This window comes from Hyperolius riggenbachi, chromosome 5, assembly GCF_040937935.1.
Source record: "Hyperolius riggenbachi isolate aHypRig1 chromosome 5, aHypRig1.pri, whole genome shotgun sequence".
Lineage (NCBI taxonomy): Eukaryota > Metazoa > Chordata > Amphibia > Anura > Hyperoliidae > Hyperolius > Hyperolius riggenbachi.
This window is the reverse complement of record NC_090650.1, coordinates 50,191,012-50,208,439: the sequence shown is the minus strand read 5'-3', so window position 1 is coordinate 50,208,439 and position 17,428 is coordinate 50,191,012. Positions and strand designations below refer to the sequence as shown.

The window sequence follows — 17,428 nt, the reverse complement described above, 5'->3', positions numbered from 1 at the left end:
TTAAACAATATTAGTATTGGGGGGGGGGAAACCAGGTCAGGGGGCGATCAGACTTCCCCCCCTTTTTTCCCCACTAGGGGGATGTCCTGCTGGGGGGGTCTGATCGCCGCCGGCCATTAGTGAGTAGCGTTTTCCAGCATCCCTCCGCTTACTTCCCTCCCCTCCTTTCCCTAGGTGGCGCAGGACGGATATCTGTCCTGCGCCGGATAGGATAGGCTTCAGCCTATCATATGCCGGCGATCCCCGGCCAATCAGAGGCCAGGGATCGCCGATCTGCCTTACGGCGCTGCGTGTTTACATTACGCGTGCGAGCCGCGATCGGCGGCTCGCACACTGTTCACGGAGGCACCCTCCGTGAACTGGCATGGAAAGGCTGCTCGTACGAGCGGCCGTTGTTTCCATGCTATACCCAGGGCCGGATTTACCATAAGGCACTGTAGGCACGTGCCTACAGGCGCCTGATGAAAAGGCGGCTCACACCCCCTTCCCTATTGCCTCCCTCTTTCCCTATGCAGAGTTTCAAGCAAAGTGAATTAGAGGTTACTAACCCTGCTCTTGGCATTCCACTGACAAGCTCACTCTTCACTAGGTACTTAATATTGAGGGTACTTCTGGCTACCTAATGCTAAGGGCCACCTGTAGGCACTTATGACGGGCAAGGAAAGTAAGTGAGAAGTGACAACTGGGCAAGACAGCACACTTGCGTGCAGTTTGGTGGGGGTTTGTAGGTTCATGGAGGGCAAAGTCTAGGGTGCCAGGACGTGTGCCTATGGGCTCCAGGAATGTAAATCCGGGCCTGGCTACACCACTAACGACCAGGCGCCGCCCATCGGCGTTAGCTGGTCATTAAGTGGTTAAGATGGCCATGCATCAGGCGACTTGGTGGCCGATCGACCATCTGATTCTATTATTATGATAGGATCTGATAAAAATCGGTGCTGCCGAGAGCATGCCTGATGGATGATGGAACCAATTTCAGGCCGCAATTGGTCGCATGTATCAATCGGTCATGCTGCAATATGTAGGCCGACATGCTCGATTGGGTGCACCGGCAACGGAGAGCGATATCTGGACGAGTGACAAACACAAAATCCCCCTCCCCCCAGTGTAAAATGTGCCCAGTGTAGTATAGTTTACTTGTCGTGCCACTGGCTTCGTGCTCCATCTGCATACACGTGCCCCACATGGCTGCCGAAGTCTACATGGGCGCGTGTGTGGCGTCTCACACGCGCCCCCGTTACGCCGGGAACCAGGTGGGGAGCGTGTATGTGGACGGAGGACGGAGCTAGCGGCAGACATGGACAGGTAAAGTATACTGCACAGCGGCGGATGCGGCGCCACAAGGCCGATTCCTAAGAGATTTCATTCTGAAAGTGGCCCCAATTCTCTTCATTCCTCACTCTTTTCAAGTAGGATCTGCCATTTAAACATCAGGGGAGTAACTTAGGAAGCGTTTTTTTGCCAAATCAAGTTATAAATTATTCGTGTAAATTTAGATCTGAATGGGCCCAACACATATTACCGTATTTTTCAGAATAGAAGACACACTTTTTCTTCCCTAAAACTGGGGGGAAACGTGGGTACATCTTATATTTAGAAGATAGGGTAAAATGTTGTGCAATGCAGGTTTAGGTCTTACCCATCCAGCGCCGCTCTCCTCCCCAACCTCGCTGCGACTTCTCCAAGCGACTCTTCCCCTCAGCATCTTCCAACATGGCGGTACACAGCGGCCACCCGCGACTGTACAGCTCCGTGTCCTCCATTCCCCGTGGCCGCAGTACACTTCTGCATTTGTCCCGCTACTGAAATGCAAGCGGCGCACATGCACCGGGGTCACAGCAAACATCAAGTATGACCCCAGGGTCCTGTCACACGTCAAGCAGGACGGGGTCATAATTGTCGCTTACCGTGACCCCGGCGCACGTGCACCGTTTGCGTTTCAGTAGCTGGACAAATGCAGAAGTGTACCGCGGCCATGGGGATTGGAGCACATAGAGCTGTACAGCGGCAGGCGGCCGCTGTGTACCGCCATGTTGGAAGATGCTGAGGAGAAGAGGAACCCTAGAATAAGCCAGAGAGAAGTGGGAGAGGAGCGCAACGCTGGATGGTTGAATTGTTAATGTGGTGTAGATTAATTGGGAGGGTAGCAGGGGGTTAGTTTAGTGTATAGTCGAGTTTAGTGTAGTGTATAGTCTAGTGTAGTGTGCAGTGCAGTGCAGTGTAGTGTAACAAGTAAGCTCGGCAGGGATAAATGTGGCTGGTTAGTGCAGCTTAGATAGACTAGCTTAGAGACCGTTTTGGGAGGTAAAGGTCCATAAGACACCCCAGAACTATAGATGCACCTATGTTTAGTATTTTTCTTTTTTCTCTAATGTTATACCTCTAAACCTAGGTGCGTCTTATATTCCCCAAAAAATACTGTATTTCTCTAAATCTTTCATGTGACTCTGCTAGCAGTTCTTAAAAATTCCTTAGTAGGTAAGTGAGTAAATTCTATAGTCATTTATCAGTTGTCCTATTGTTTTTGGCCCTCTAGCACCTTCGGGGCTAAGAAACGGGAAATAAATTATGTTATTTATCCATCTTTGAATGCACTAATATTAAGAATCTACTGTCTCTGTTTCATGAGGGCCAGCATCTTGCTTTTTGAAAATTCTGGAAATGACACCCACAGAACTGAAGTTCCTGAGTAATATATTGCAGCTAGTACAGACACCAAAGTGTTATCACTGCCTCTGCCCCTCCCCTGACAGGCGGCTGTTTGCACTAGAGTGATACAAGAGGGGCAGGCTCTCAGGCAGTGCTGTGTTGACTTCACAGAGAGTCACAGAGAGACTTATCTCAATATAGCTGTGCAAATAAAAGGCATTGATGGAACCAAGTTTGTAAAAGCAGCTTAGACAAAGCTTATGTTTGCAACAGAGATCCTAATTGTTGTTCTAGGACTACGGTTCTACCCCTGAATACTTAGCGAAGAGGAACGAGGAGGTGAGGAGAGCGCAGGAAGAGTACGACGAGTATGTGAGAGAACGACTTCGGATGGGTGCCATGAAGCAGCTCTCAGAAGCGGAGAGGGAGAACGTACTGGAGGTAACAAAATGACTTTGTTGTAACTGTTCGATATCAACAGACCAGAACCCCCCCAAGCATCCCCCCTCCCCCTGCCAATGTCCCCTCAAATGTCAAGGCTATGGATGCATCTGTACAGAAGTACAGTATTATTCCCCAAATTATCACCCGAAGGAATTGTTTCTTGATCCCCGATGGGCGACAATTATCGATTGTGTGTACTTGGCTTCATCCACTGGATCTGGTGCTGGAGCCCTGACCTGTGGTCTAGCACTCCATTAATTCCTGATAAACCAGAAGGAGGCATGCTCATCCACTAAGCTAGCAGATAAACTGAATGATAGATCATAGACCACAAAAAACAGCATACCTCCCAACTTTTTGAGATAAGAGAGAGGGACACTTAAAGTGAACCTCCAGACTAAAAATCTACTCAGCAGAACTGAAATGGCTCGGTGTTTCTTTAACAGCTTCACAGCATCAGAACTTTTTTCTTACCAAAGCATCATTTTTAGCTGCATTTTTAGCTAAGCTCCACCCATCAAAGCAAAAAAGCCCGGGCTTTTTCTCTCTGATGCTGTGCAAAGTATGATGGGATTTCCTATGTTGTTATTTTACGTTGCCTAGCAACTGGGAGAGGTGCTCAGAACACAGGACAGTTGGAACTGTGTCTCATGCTCCCTGTCACCTCCTTTCAACCAAAAAGATGGTTGCCATCATCAAATCAAACATTTGCCTATTCTTTTAAAACAGTGTGGGTAAGAGATTATATTACCTATCTATTTTAATGAACATAACTAATGTAACTTAATGACAGTATGTCTGTTTAGGATGGAGTTCCTCTTTAAACCACACCCTTGCCACACCTCTAACCACACCCTCAGCACACCTCTAGTTACACATATAAAGATTTCATAAGAAAAATATGTTGTTTTATAAATTCAAACTCCACAGGTCCTCTCTATCTTAGCTCATTTTCCTTTATATTACCATTTGAATATAGGAAATATATCAATTTAAAGAATGGAAATAAAGTTTCAATAAAGCACATTTTTTCATTAGAAAAATACATATATTTACATAAATCTGTACATGAGTCCTGAAAGAGGGACAAATGAGGCAGTAAGAGGGACATGGGTCCCAAAGAGGAAGAGTTGGGAGCTATGAAACGGTACAAACAGTCCTAGACTACAACTTCAAGCTTGCCATTCAGCTCTATGAATATTGTATAAGGACCAGTTAAAACCAGAAAATAAAACCAGTGAGTAAACACTGCAAATGTTGTATAACCAGTTAGGGCGGGTTCTAGACTTTTTCCTGCCTGAAGCAAACTTGTGAGGATGAGCCCCCACCCCAATCCCCAAGGAAAAACTAGCAGAGTTCAGTGAATATTAATTAAGGGGCGGTGCCAGGGCACACAGACCCACAGCAGGCAAGTTTTGTTCTATGTGAGGCAGAAGCAACAGAGCAGAGTGAAAGACTGATAAAGATCAGCTCAGTGTACAGCTGCTGCTGCTGCTGCCCCCTACAGTCTCCTGCCCTGAATTATATGATTTAGTCGCCCTCATGGTAGGGTAAGCCTGTAACCAGTAAACCCACCACCCAAACTTACCATCATCAGCCATCAAGTCACTGTGAAATAGATTCATGCAGTGTTTTAGTAGTGCTGCTGCATGGAAATGCCGCCATTCCCCTCAACATCCTGCGGTGTGTAAACTCTATTTCTGAGAACTAATACCTGTAAAACGAGAGAGGGAGGGATAATGTGGAAATGTTTATTTTGGCAAATTTTTATCACAAAAAGCAAAATTGTGTGTGCATACTGCAGGGCCTGAGGCTAGATTGTAATTCCGGATATTTGCTGCTTTGATTTAAAGCAAACTTGTGACATTTACAGTGGGTTGCAAAAGTATTCGGCCCCTTTGAAGTTTTCCACATTTTGTCACATTACTGCCACAAACATGAGTACATTTTATTGGAATGCCACGTGAAAGACCAATACAGAGTGGTGTACATGTGAGAAGTGGAACGAAAATCATACATGATTCCAAACATTTTTTTACAAATAAATAACTGCAAAGTGGGGAGTGCGTAATTATTCAGCCCCCTGAGTCAATACTTTGTAGAACCACCTTTTGCTGCAATTACAGCTGCCAGTCTATTAGGGTATGTCTCTACCAGCTTTGCACATCTAGAGACTGAAATCCTTGCCCATTCTTCTTTGCAAAACAGCTCCAGCTCAGTCAGATTAGATGGACAGCGTTTGTGAACAGCAGTTTTCAGATCTTGCCACAGATTCTCGATTCGATTTAGATATGGACTTTGACTGGGTCATTCTAACACATGGATATGTTTTGTTTTAAACCATTGCATTGTTGCCCTGGCTTTATGTTTAGGTCGTTGTCCTGCTGGAAGGTGAACGTCCGCCCCAGTTTCAAGTCTTTTGCAGACTCCAAGAGGTTTTCTTCCAAGATTGCCCTGTATTTGGCTCCATCCATCTTCCCATCAACTCTGACCAGCTTCACTGTCCCTGCTGAAGAGAAGCACCTCCAGAGCATAATGCTGCCACCACCATATTTGACAGTGGGGATGGTGCGTTCAGAGTGATGTGCAGTGTTAGTTTTCCGCCACACATAGCGTTTTGCATTTTGGCCAAACATTTCCATTTTGGTCTCATCTGACCACAGCACCTTCTTCCACATGTTTGCTGTGTCCCCTACATGGCTTGTAGCAAACTGCAAACGGGACTTCTTATGCTTTTCTGTTAACAATGGCTTTCTTCTTGTCACTCTTCCATAAGAGGCAACTTTGTGCAGTGCACGACTAATAGTTGTGCTATGGACATATTCCCCCACCTGAGCTGTAGATCTCTGGCCTTGTCTTGGTAGATTTACAGTTGTGCCATACTCCTTCCATTTCCGAATGATCGTTTGAACAGTGCTCCGTGGAATGTTCAAGGCTTGGAAATCTTTATGTAGCCTAAGCCTGCTTTAAATTTCTCAATAACTTTATCCCTGATCTGTCTGGTGTGTTCTTTGGACTTCATGGTGTTGTTGCTCCCAATATTCTCTTAGACAACCTCTGAGGCTGTCACAGAGCAGCTGTATTTGTACTGACATTAGATTACACACAGGTGCACTCTATTTAGTCATTAGCACACATCAGGCAATGTCTATGGGCAACTGACTGCACTCAGACCAAAGGGGGCTGAATAATTACGCACACCCCACTTTGCAGTTATTTATTTGTAAAAATGTTTGGAATAATGTATGATTTTCGTTCCACTTCTCACATGTACACCACTTTGTATTGGTCTTTCACATGGAATTCCAATAAAATTGATTCATGTTTGTGGCAGTAATGAGACAAAATGTGGAAAACTTCAAGGGGGCCGAATACTTTTGCAAGCCACTGTAAAAGAGAAAAAGTACAAAAAGTCACATACTTACCTCAGTAAATGTATAGCTCCCAACTGTCCCTCTTTTGGAGGGACGGTCCCTCTTTGGGAGCCTTGTCCCTCTGTCCTCATTTGTCCCTCTTTCAGGACTTTGTCCCTCTTTCTATGTAAATATATATATTTCTGTACTAAAAATGTGTTTGATTGACTCTAAACTTTATTCCCATCCGTTAAAATGATATTTTACTAATTTTAAAATGTTGATATGAAGGAAAATGAACCAGGATAGAAAGGACCAGTGTGGTTTGAATTATAAAACAACATATTTATTAAATCTTTATGGTATGTGTGACTAGGGGTGTGATGGGGGCGCGATCAGGGGTGTGTGGCAGGGGCGTGGCTTAAGTGTCCCTCTTTCTCATCTCAAAAAGGTGGGAGGTATGATAGAGGGAAGCCTCTGAAAATGTTCCGGTATTTCATTTTTATTTTGTTAATCATATTTATTGAGACATTCACATAATGAGAAGTAAAAAAAACATGAATTTTTCACATATGAGCGGAAGACTAATCCACAAAAGATCAGAACATACAATAATGGCTAGGAAAGTGATGGAACATGTAGTAGGAAGAAGCATAACACATAGAGTTGACCCAAACAAATAAACCAGGAGCAGGGCCGGACCGGCTCTAGACTTGGTAAACTTGTGAAGATGCCCTTCTTCCTGCATGCTACCCTCTCCAGCTCAGCGGCCCCCTGATCCACGGCCAGGCGGGCGCCGCATCCCCTTACTTCTGCCGCCTGAGGAACCCGCCTCATGGGCGGCCTGGGGCTGACCAGGAGCATCCTTCTAGGTGCTAAAGCCCCTGGGCAAACCTCCACTACATACCGAATCCCTAGAAAACATACAATTTTGTTCAAAATTATTCAACCCCCACTGAAATTAAGTGTTTTTGCCAGTTTGACATTGATTTTGATCATTTCAGTCATCTTGTTTACAATAAAATCAAAGAGGCACTTGTAAGTCAGACAAATATAACATAACATTTATAATGAAATAACCACAAATGTCTTTTCTGTGCTCACATTATCAGTTTTATTCAACCCCCAAGTGACATTCATTCTTAGTACTTAGTACAACATCCTTTGCAAGTTATAACAGCTTTTAAACCTGAAGCATAGCTTGACACAAGTGTCTTACAGCGATCTACGGGTATCTTAGCCCATTCTTCATGGGCAAAAGCCTCCAGTTCAGTCACATTCTTAGGCTTGCGCGCTGCAACTGCTTTCTTTAAGTCCCACCAGAGGTTCTCAATCGGAATTAAAGAGAACCCGAGGTGGGTTTGAAGAATATTATCTGCATACAGAGGCTTTATCTGCCTATACAGCCCAGCCTCTGTTGCTATCCCAAACCCCCCTAAGGTCCCCCTGCACTCTGCAATCCCTCATAAATCACAGCCACGCTGCTGACAAACAGCTTGTCAGAGCTGGCTGTGTTTATCTCTATGGTGTCAGTCTGCAGCTCTCCCCACCTCCTGCAGAACTCCAGTCCCCGCCTGCATCCCTTCCCTCCCTGCTGATTGGAGGGAAGGGACGGAGGCAGGGACCGGAGCTATGCAGGAGGCGGGGGAGCAGCTGAGACTGACACTACAGATGTAAACACAGCCTCACAGCACAGCTGTGATTTATGAGGGATTGCAGAGTGCAGGGGGACCTTAGTGGGGTTTGAGATAGCAACAGAGGCTGGGCTGTATAGGCAGATCCAGCCTCTGTATGCAGATAACATTCTTTAAACACACTTCGGGTTCTCTTTAAGTCTGGTGGCTGCGATGGCCACTCCAAAATGTTCCAGCCTTTAATCTGCAACCATGCTCTAGTGGACTTGGAGGTATGCTTGGGATCATTGTCCTGTTGAAAGGTCCAACGTCTCCCAAGCCTCAGGTTTGTGACGGACTGCATCACATTTTCATCCAATATCTCCTGGTACTGAAGAGAATTCATGGTACCTTGCACACGCTGGAGCTTCCCTGTACCTGCAGAAGCAAAACAGCCCCAAGGCATGATTGACCCCCTGCCATGATGCTTTACAGTAGGCAAGGTGTTCTTTTCTTCATAGGCCTTGTTCTTCCTCCTCCAAACATAGCATTGATCCATGGGCCCAAACAGTTATAATTTTGTTTCATCAGTCCACAGAACACTATCCCAAAACTTATGTAGTTTGTTCACATGACTTTTGCCACACTGCAGTCGACTCTTCTTATTCTTTGGAGACAGCAAGGGGGTGCGCCTGGGAGTTCTGGCATGGAGGCCTTCATTACGCAGTGTGTGCCTTATTGTCTGAGCTTAAACTTCAGTACCGGCATCTGACAAATCTTTTTTCAGTTCCTCAGCAGTCACACGGGGACTTTTCTCCACTTTTCACTCCAGGTAGCGCACAGCAGTCGAGTCAGCTTCTTCTTTCTGCCACTACCAGGTAGCATTTCAACAGAACAGTGCCCTTTGCCTTGAATTTGTGAATGATGCTTTCTATGGTGTCTCTTGGTATGTTTAACATCTTTGCAATCTTCTTATAGCCATTTCCCTTCCTGTGAAGAGAAATCACCTCTTCTCTTGTCTTCCAGGACCATTCTCCTGACTTCACCATGTTTGTAAACACACCAGTAAATGTCTAGAAGGAGCTGAGTATCACAGTCATTTTAAATCTACCTAATTGGTGCTTATTATGCTTGATTGCTGCTCGTCAACATCAACAAAATGCATTCATAGTCTATGATATCTGCAGATCATCATACACACCTTGTTTAACAGACATTCATCTGCAGATCAGATCCACCAGGATGGATTTTCAGATCTGCAGATGATTGTCTGATCTGCAGACTGCAGATGAATGTCAGTTAAACAAGGTGTGTATGATGATCTGCAGATATCATACACTATGAATGCATTTTGCAGGAACGGATCTTTTGCAGGAACAGATCTTATGCAGATACTGATCTTTTGTGTCTGTACAGCATCTGTGTGTGCAGCATCCTGCAAAGATTTCTGTCTGATGGGGAGTTCAGCTCCATAGAAAAGACTGTGAAGGAATGGCTCTCATACTACATGAAGGGTGGTAAGATTGGTCTGTGATCTTTCATTTTCCAAAGACTATAGCCTGATGTGTGTATGAGCCTTTATACTTCAGCAGCAGCTGGCACGTAGTTAGGGGCAGAGATCCCAGGCTTCATCAGTGCCTCCTGTGACAGTGAGAGTAGCGTGGTGGGCAGTGTGGGTATTGCATCCTACTGTCCCTGCACTGCTCCAGCTGCAGCGCAGATTAGCTGTGCACTCTGGCCACACACACTGCCATTTGTCACCTGCTCTTCTCATCTTGGTGGGGATTGAGCTTGAGGCAATTTAAAGTGGTGGCGTAATTGTGTGTAGCCCCCGATTGTGTGTAGCCCCAAAATTATTATATCTTTTGTACTATTAAAGTAAAGGGGGCAATATCCAAGATTTAGCTGGGCAGACCCACTCTTTGAATTACACTGCTGTTAGGTTCATGTAGATTTAGCTCTTTATGTGATGTAAGGAAATAGGGGCCGGGATTGGGGGTGTGGCTTGTGTTGAGGGGCGGAGTTTAGGGCGCTGGGATCTCTGTGCCTACAAGCTCATGAAGTGTAAATCCAGAACTGGGCTACAGATCGTTGAGGAGAAGCTGTCAGTGTGATTATTTCCTCCTTTCTGCAGGGTCTGAGGAAGAACTGGGACGAGCTCCACCATGAGTACCAGGGCCTCTCCGTCGTCATAGACACGCCTCTGAAGAAGGCTCACAAAGAGAGACTGGAGGCTGAAATGAGGCAGCTGGAGCGAGATATCGATGTCATCGAAAGACACAAGATGATCTATATAGCAAATAACTGAATATGATGTTCACTTCCACCGTCCTCACAAAATATCAGGAGAAGCGGCTTCCTTGGAAGATCGAGTAAATGACTCATCTCTGAACACACTGCTGGTTTTTATTATTTTAAACTTACATATTAATCTGTATATTAAACTGTCACTGTTCTTCGAAATGGATGTCCTTACCTGTTATTGTGCAAGTTTACAAACACACCTCTGTTTCTTCCTGTTACAGGGTTTTTAGAGCAGAATCATACAAAATAGTGATGGACTGAGGATTAAACAGGGACAAAGTTCATAATTTATGTGTTGTTAGGCCTCGTTCACATCATATGCGCTTCCGTGCTCATTTGAAAGCGCGTATGACGTGGTGCAGGGTTGGACTGGGACACTGGGGGCCCACCAAAGAAATTTCAACCTGGGGCCCACACATCCCATGATTGCGGTGAAAACAGGGCGTGGCCATGCACCGGAAGGTGGGCGTGGTCATGATGTATTATGGACAGGGCCAAATGTACATGATCTTAGCAGCATTGTAATTCAGAGACACTGCTGCCCAGCAAAACTTTGCATAGGGTCCCCTCCTTCAATATAAAGTAATGTCCTAGCTACCATACATATGACATTGATTAGACTGTGAGCTACTCTGGGGACAGTCAGTGACATGACTATGTACTCTGTACAGTGCTGCAGAAGAAGTCAGTGCTATATAAATACATAATACTAATAATATGGTAGGACATTAGACTAGGAGTATGGTAGGATCAAAATGTGAGCTCCTGTAAGGACAGTCAGTGACATGGCTATGTGCTCTGTAATGTGCTGCAGGAGATGTCAGTGCTATATAAATACATAATAATATGGTAGGACATTAGACTATGACTATGGTATGATTAGATTGTGAGCTCCTCTGAGGACAGCCAGTGACATGACTCTGTAATGTGCTGCAGAAGATGTTAATGCTATATAAATACATAATACAAATATAGCACACTAGGCTAGATATGGTGGGAAATAATCATTACCAAGCTATTCCCCACCCCCTTCTTGCACCTCTGACACTCTAGTTGCCATTGGCAGGTTTGGGTGCACCGTATCAATTGTTATGTATAGAGTGCTTGGGGGGGGCCCATTGTAAAATTTGCATTGAGGCCTACAGCTCCTTAGCTACGCCACTGCTCTCAGCATGAGTGATTACAGCACTGAGAAGAGAATTTTTGTGCTGCAGGCAGCAATTGGAGCTCTGTCAGACGAGGAGGGGGGGGGGGGCCCACCAGAGACCCGGAGGCGGGGCCCACCGAGGGAAAAAACTACTACTGTGGCCCAGTCCGACCCTGACGTGACACGCAGAAGGTCATAGACAGCCCTACTGCCGTTCACATCAAAGGTGCTGTGCAGCAGAACGATGCGCTTGCGTGCTGCTGCCTGCATTTTGCCCGCAAGCGCAGAGCTGACCCATCACTGTAAATGGATGGGATCAGCAGCACAGCGGGTACACAGCGCAGATGGCGTGTTATCGTACATGTTGCGTTCTGATCATACGACCATCTGCGCTAGCTAGATGTGAACGAGGCCTAATGCTATTTTCTTAGTGGACCTGAACTCTTGCACAGGACAGAAGAAAAACAGAGATAAATGCACCCTGTATGCATTTAGAGAGTTTACCCTGTCTAATTCTCCCTCCTCTGTGACTAATAACAAGTGTAATTTGATCTCTCAGCTGTGTCAGCTGACTGCCTCAGCAGAGCAGCTAATTTGTAAACACAGGATGTTAGCCCTATGTCTGCTCCCATGAAAGCAGGACGTAGACACACTGCAGACTTATTGCAGGATTTGTATCAGCTGTAACAAAAAATGTTTTTCTTTAAAGGTTATTATACTGTTGCGTATGTTTTAGAGCAGAGAGGAAGTTCAGGTCCGCGTTAAGTCCTGTGCACACATTAGATTAAAGTCGGCTGAGTCAGCCAATAACGACCACCTCAACCTATAATCCGTTGTGTGTACAGCAGCCCCCAACCCCCAGCAATCCGACAGGCAGAACAACTTGGCCGAGCGATGGCTGATAGCTCTGTTTTCGTCCCTTGCCCCACCCACCGCGTGGCATCACAAATGCGCCGCATCCCCCCCACCATTGCAACAGAACGTGTAGTTAGTATGCAGGCTAACTATGCGCCTGTGCAGCCTAGGACCAGCAATGTTGCTCTGAAGACTGGGTCCCGATCGATGCCCATCGGGCGACATCCATCGAGTGTGTGTACAGGCCGTTATTTCTTCGTAAGTTATCAGCAGCAAAACATTTGAATACCGTTCAGCGTTTAGTTAGCATTCTGGCTACTGCCTGCAAATTAGTAGGAGGGATAATTACGATGTCCAAACACACACTGATTTTTTTCCACCAGGTTTGACCACTGTGTTCAAATCTGCTGGAGATCGTTATCACAACGTAGCCACCCAAACAGAATTTAGATCGACTTCCAGACAAAATTGCTCGAAATTATTAATCATACCAGACACAAAATCTAGCTCAAAAGGGTGCTGGGTGGGGGTGCAACAATAGGTGGGACCCACAGGTCCTGCCCCCCCCAGCTAACATTGGTCCCTCAGGGCTTTTGTAGTGTACTCACAGCAGTGGAGCAAATTCACCTATCCGGCCATCATGCTCCCTCCAGTCTGTGTCCTCCCATCTTCATCCCCGCCATGAGTATATACATGCCACCAGGTCACGGAGAACAGGCACCAGGATGATGAAACCAGAAGGACACAGGCGGAAGCACCGGCCGGAGAGGTGAGTGGTGAGTGCATACAAGGACTGATGCCAGCAGGGATTGGAACTCAATGCCTCAGATGACAATGCTGGTCTGAGTGCTGTACAGAAAGGCTAGGGAAGCATCCTGTTGCTATGGAGGGTAAGCAGAGAGACGATGGTCTAAACAGACACATTGCTAGAGGGGGCCCAGTGGTGATTCTGTGCCGCGTGCTGCACAGACACAGCCAACAGGCTAGTGACACATTCTGTTGCTGTGGAGGGGAAGAAAGGACGATCACAGAGTTACTTTGAGCAGGAGGGGCAGGGCCAGATGTATAGTTTTTTACCGCCCAAGGCCCACTATTGCAAGCTGCCCCGAACCGACAGCATCCTAACCCCCCCCACCCCCCAATACGGCAGGGATTAGATTGTATGCTCCTCTGAGGTCAGTTAGTGACATGATGGCAGGGATTAGATTGTAAGCTCCTTGGCGAGCAACACATTCGCTGAGTGACAGGCAGCTCAGAGATCTCTACAAGCGCCCATTCGCTGCCCCTTCATCTCCCGAGTGCCAGATCCGGCTGTTGGTTGGTGCCCACCGCTATGTGCAAACTCTGTGTAGCAGGACGAATGTTTGGCAGGCTAACTGCTACTGCTCCCCACTGCCCGCCCCTTGCTTTCCCGGTGCCCGAGGCCATGGCTTTTGTGGCCTTGCGTGAAATCCGGCCATGAGGAGGGGTAAAGCAGTAGAACAATGTACTCAGCCTGCGCTCGACTGAGAAGGACCAGCACTCCATGGGCCCAATCTAATTCACTTGTTCACCTAAGTTTTTTACAGCTGATATTTCAAAATCTTAAAAATAAAGTGCATTTTAAGCCATCAGCAAGCAAGAAAATACTCAGAGTAATTTTGACAGTACCATTTCACCTACTTTTTGGATTCCTTTCAATTACAGAGTGCTGAAAAGTAATTAAACAAAAGATTAAAAATTATCTCCTAGGAGGAAACATAGAAGAAAAGTGGATTGGATTGGGCCCTGTATCTCTTACCGACATATAGGGACCACTGTACAATCTTGGTAGAGATGGCCCTGACTGGCTGCTTTCATGAGGCATCATTTTATAGTTACTTGACCACCCTTGTTCTTGGTGCAACCAATGCTGAGTTTGGGCTTGATTCACTAAGACAAATAGCATTCCTTATCAGATTTAATACGCCTTATCAGACACACCTTGTCAGAGTAGGCTGCCTGTCACTTGACTGGAAACTTATTGGGCCAATCAAAGTGCGGGGATAATGTCCTTTAAAGTGATTGGACCCGCAGGGGCTCAGGGCAGGACGAGTGGAGCTCTCGCCATTGCCAATTAGCAGGCATACGTTTGTAGCGCTCGCTATGCTATTCTGATAAGGCGTGTAAACTCTGATAAAGTGTGTTAACTCTGATAAGGCATGCTATTTGTCTTAGTGAATCAAGACCTTTATATTTTTTGCTTGACACCACCTTATTTGGGCTCCATCGCCAGGGAGGACCCAAATTTCCTTATGTTTACTGCTTTTCTCTGTTCTCTGTACAGTAGGAAAAGAAAAGAATGACTGAGATGTGTGGGTGAGTCTGTAGCCCAATAGTTATAGTGTGGGCCTGTTTCTCATAGTTACGTTTTGTCCTCAACTAGCCGTGTGGAAACCAGAACAGAGTGAGCTTTATTGTATCTGCAGGAAGCCCTTCCATCATGGGGTGCTGATTCTCCTTAGTTACAGTTCAGGGTTGTAAGTTAATGTATTAGGGATGACTGTCATACCTTCTTGCTTATAATCAAATTTATTATCACAAAAAAATGAGGAATGTGATAAACAAGACTCTGCACGCTACATCTCATGAGTCTGATTAGCTGAGGTGCAAAGATGGTCAAAAGCTAATGTGGGCTTTTTGCTGCATTGAGGGAAGATTTAAACAAAAAAAAAATGATTATTAAATATAGGACAACCAATCTGTACTCTAATATTCTTACAATAAAAAGCATACCATTCTATTCCTTATTTTCTCCTGTGCCCCTCAGTGCTGTTTCAGCCACTCCCTGCTGCAATCCTGGCTTGTAATTAACAGTTTTAGTCAGTGTTTACAAACAAAAGACTGGCAGTATCATAGGCTGAGAACTAGCTTACTGTGTGACTCATGCAGAGCTTGGAGGGTGTGTGTAAAGCTTCTGCCAATGAGAAGCAGTGCTGCACATTCCACACATTCCAGCCTCAGCCCGACAGAGGAAAGGAGATAAGATTTATTACAGAGACAGTGCAAGTAAGAAAGGCTGCAGTAAGACAGGCCACATTAGAACAGGTATAGAAACTTATAGGACGGAAGAAATAAGGCTTAAAATTTTGTTACAGAGTCTCTTTAAATTGTACCAATTTACACATTTTTTGCAAATGCCAAAATAAACTGGTTAATTGAAGATGAATCTGTAAAAAAAAAGTGCCCCTGGAGGGTGGTTACTTCAGGAAGGAGAAGCCTCTGGATCCAAATGAGGCTTCACCAATCTTCCAGAGTAGCCCCAATCCAGCCCTGTCTCCCCCAAAAATCTACTGACACACGACAATATTTACCTTAGGGATCCAGCGCAGGCACAGTAGAGTAGACACAGAACTACTGCGCCTGCGCAGTCCAGTCCAGATGACATCAGCGCGACTACGTGAGACGCACTGTGGAGCGCAACTAGGCCCCTGAGACCGGAGGGAAGCCCAGGCCACTGGCAGGGAGCGAAGCTGCGGCGAGGTCACAGTACGGCCTCCAGGGCCTGGAGGAAGCCCGAGGTACAGTAAGTTTATTTTTGTGTATTTTTTAGCCTGGATGTGTCCTTTAAAGGGAACCTTAACTGACATGGAAAAAAAAAGTTTCACTTGCCTGGGGCTTCCACCAGCCCCCTGCAGATGTCCTGTGCTCTCACTCACCAACAGTGGCGGCTCCACATTGGGGCCTACCCGGGCTCAAGCCCCCTATAGCGGCAGAGCAGGAGGGGAAGCAGCGCTAGAAGGAGGGGCAGCAGGGACAGCAGCGGGGAGGGGGGCCAGAACCCCCTCCCTCACCTGGCTGCCCGCCTTCTGTTTCTCTCCCCCTCCATATTTGCGGCAAGCAGGTGCGGCAGGCGGAGAATTACTCACCTCACTTCTGCGTTCCAAGCGCTGGAGCGCAGCGTCACCGTCGCCACAGGTCTCCTCCTTTAATGCTGCACACTGTGGATCCTGATTAGCGGAAGCATAGTGAGGGGCATTGAAGGCAGAGACCAGTGGCGACGGTGACGCAGAAGTGAGGTGAGTAATTCACCGCCCGCCCGCCTGCTTGCCGCATATATGGAGGGGGAGAGAAGCAGAAGGAGGGGACCCAGGTGAGGGGGGGGGAATTCTGGCCCCCCTCCGCTGTCCCTCCTCCTGGCTACACTGGGGGCAGCTATACTAGCTACACTGGGGGCAACTATACTAGCTAAACTGGAGGCAACTATACTACCTTCACTGTGGAAACTATCAGTGTCAGACTGGGAGCTGGAAAAACTGAGGAAATCCACTTGCTGGCCAAGAAGCAGTAATCAGGTGTTGCTGCTCACAGTGAAGTCTTGCTACAGGTCTCTATTCAGAGTGATCACACAGGGTTACTGCTGCTTGGCCAGCAGGTGGATTTCCTCCGTTTTCCACCTCCCTGTCCAACACTGGCAACTATACTACCTACACTGGGGAGCAACTATACTACCTACACTGGTGGGAAACTATACTAGCTACAGTTTGGGCAACTATACTAGCTATACTGGGGCAACTATACTATGGTAGTAATATAATTGGGAGTGATATCCTTTTTACATAAACAGGAAAAGGAGAAAAAACTCCTCATCCACCATTATGCTGAATACACACATTGCGATTTCCCGCGCGATTCGTGGGATCGATTCGATTATTTCCAACATGTTCAATCGTGTTTCGATGGATACAGCCGTCGATTCTGCATATTAAGTATGCAAAATCGACGGCTGTATCCATCGAAACACGATCGAACATGTTGGAAAAAATCAAATCGATCGAATTGATCCCGCGAATCGCGCGGGAAATCGCAGTGTGTGTATTCAGCATTAGGATTGTGCAATTTTACATCTGGTTGATGCAGATGTCTTGTTCCATTCTCTGATGTTCCTACCATGCATTGTCCACAGGACTAACAGATAGTACTTTGTGCATTTGGCCTGACGAAGGGCTTTATATGCCCGAAACGAGCGTGTCGTTGCCTCATTACTATTGCACCAAGTCTACATCAAAGTTCTTGCTGTTGCTTTATTCCTGTATTGAAAAAAA

General features: G+C 46.3%; 2 protein-coding genes across 2 annotated transcripts in view; both read left to right on the top strand.

Moving 5' to 3' along the window:
• The window catches only part of ENKUR (enkurin, TRPC channel interacting protein), a 33,299-nt gene extending 22,777 nt beyond the window's left edge, over positions 1 to 10,522 (top strand). The window contains exons 4-5 of the mRNA XM_068238587.1: positions 2,944 to 3,090; positions 10,194 to 10,522. Of these exons, the coding sequence (XP_068094688.1) occupies positions 2,944 to 3,090; positions 10,194 to 10,367 (321 nt within the window). The 3' untranslated portion in view covers positions 10,368 to 10,522. The remainder of the gene's footprint in view (positions 1 to 2,943; positions 3,091 to 10,193) is intronic.
• Positions 1 to 17,428, top strand: part of PRTFDC1 (phosphoribosyl transferase domain containing 1) — a 514,552-nt gene that overhangs the window by 439,101 nt on the left and 58,023 nt on the right. The gene's annotated exons all lie outside the window — the stretch shown is intronic.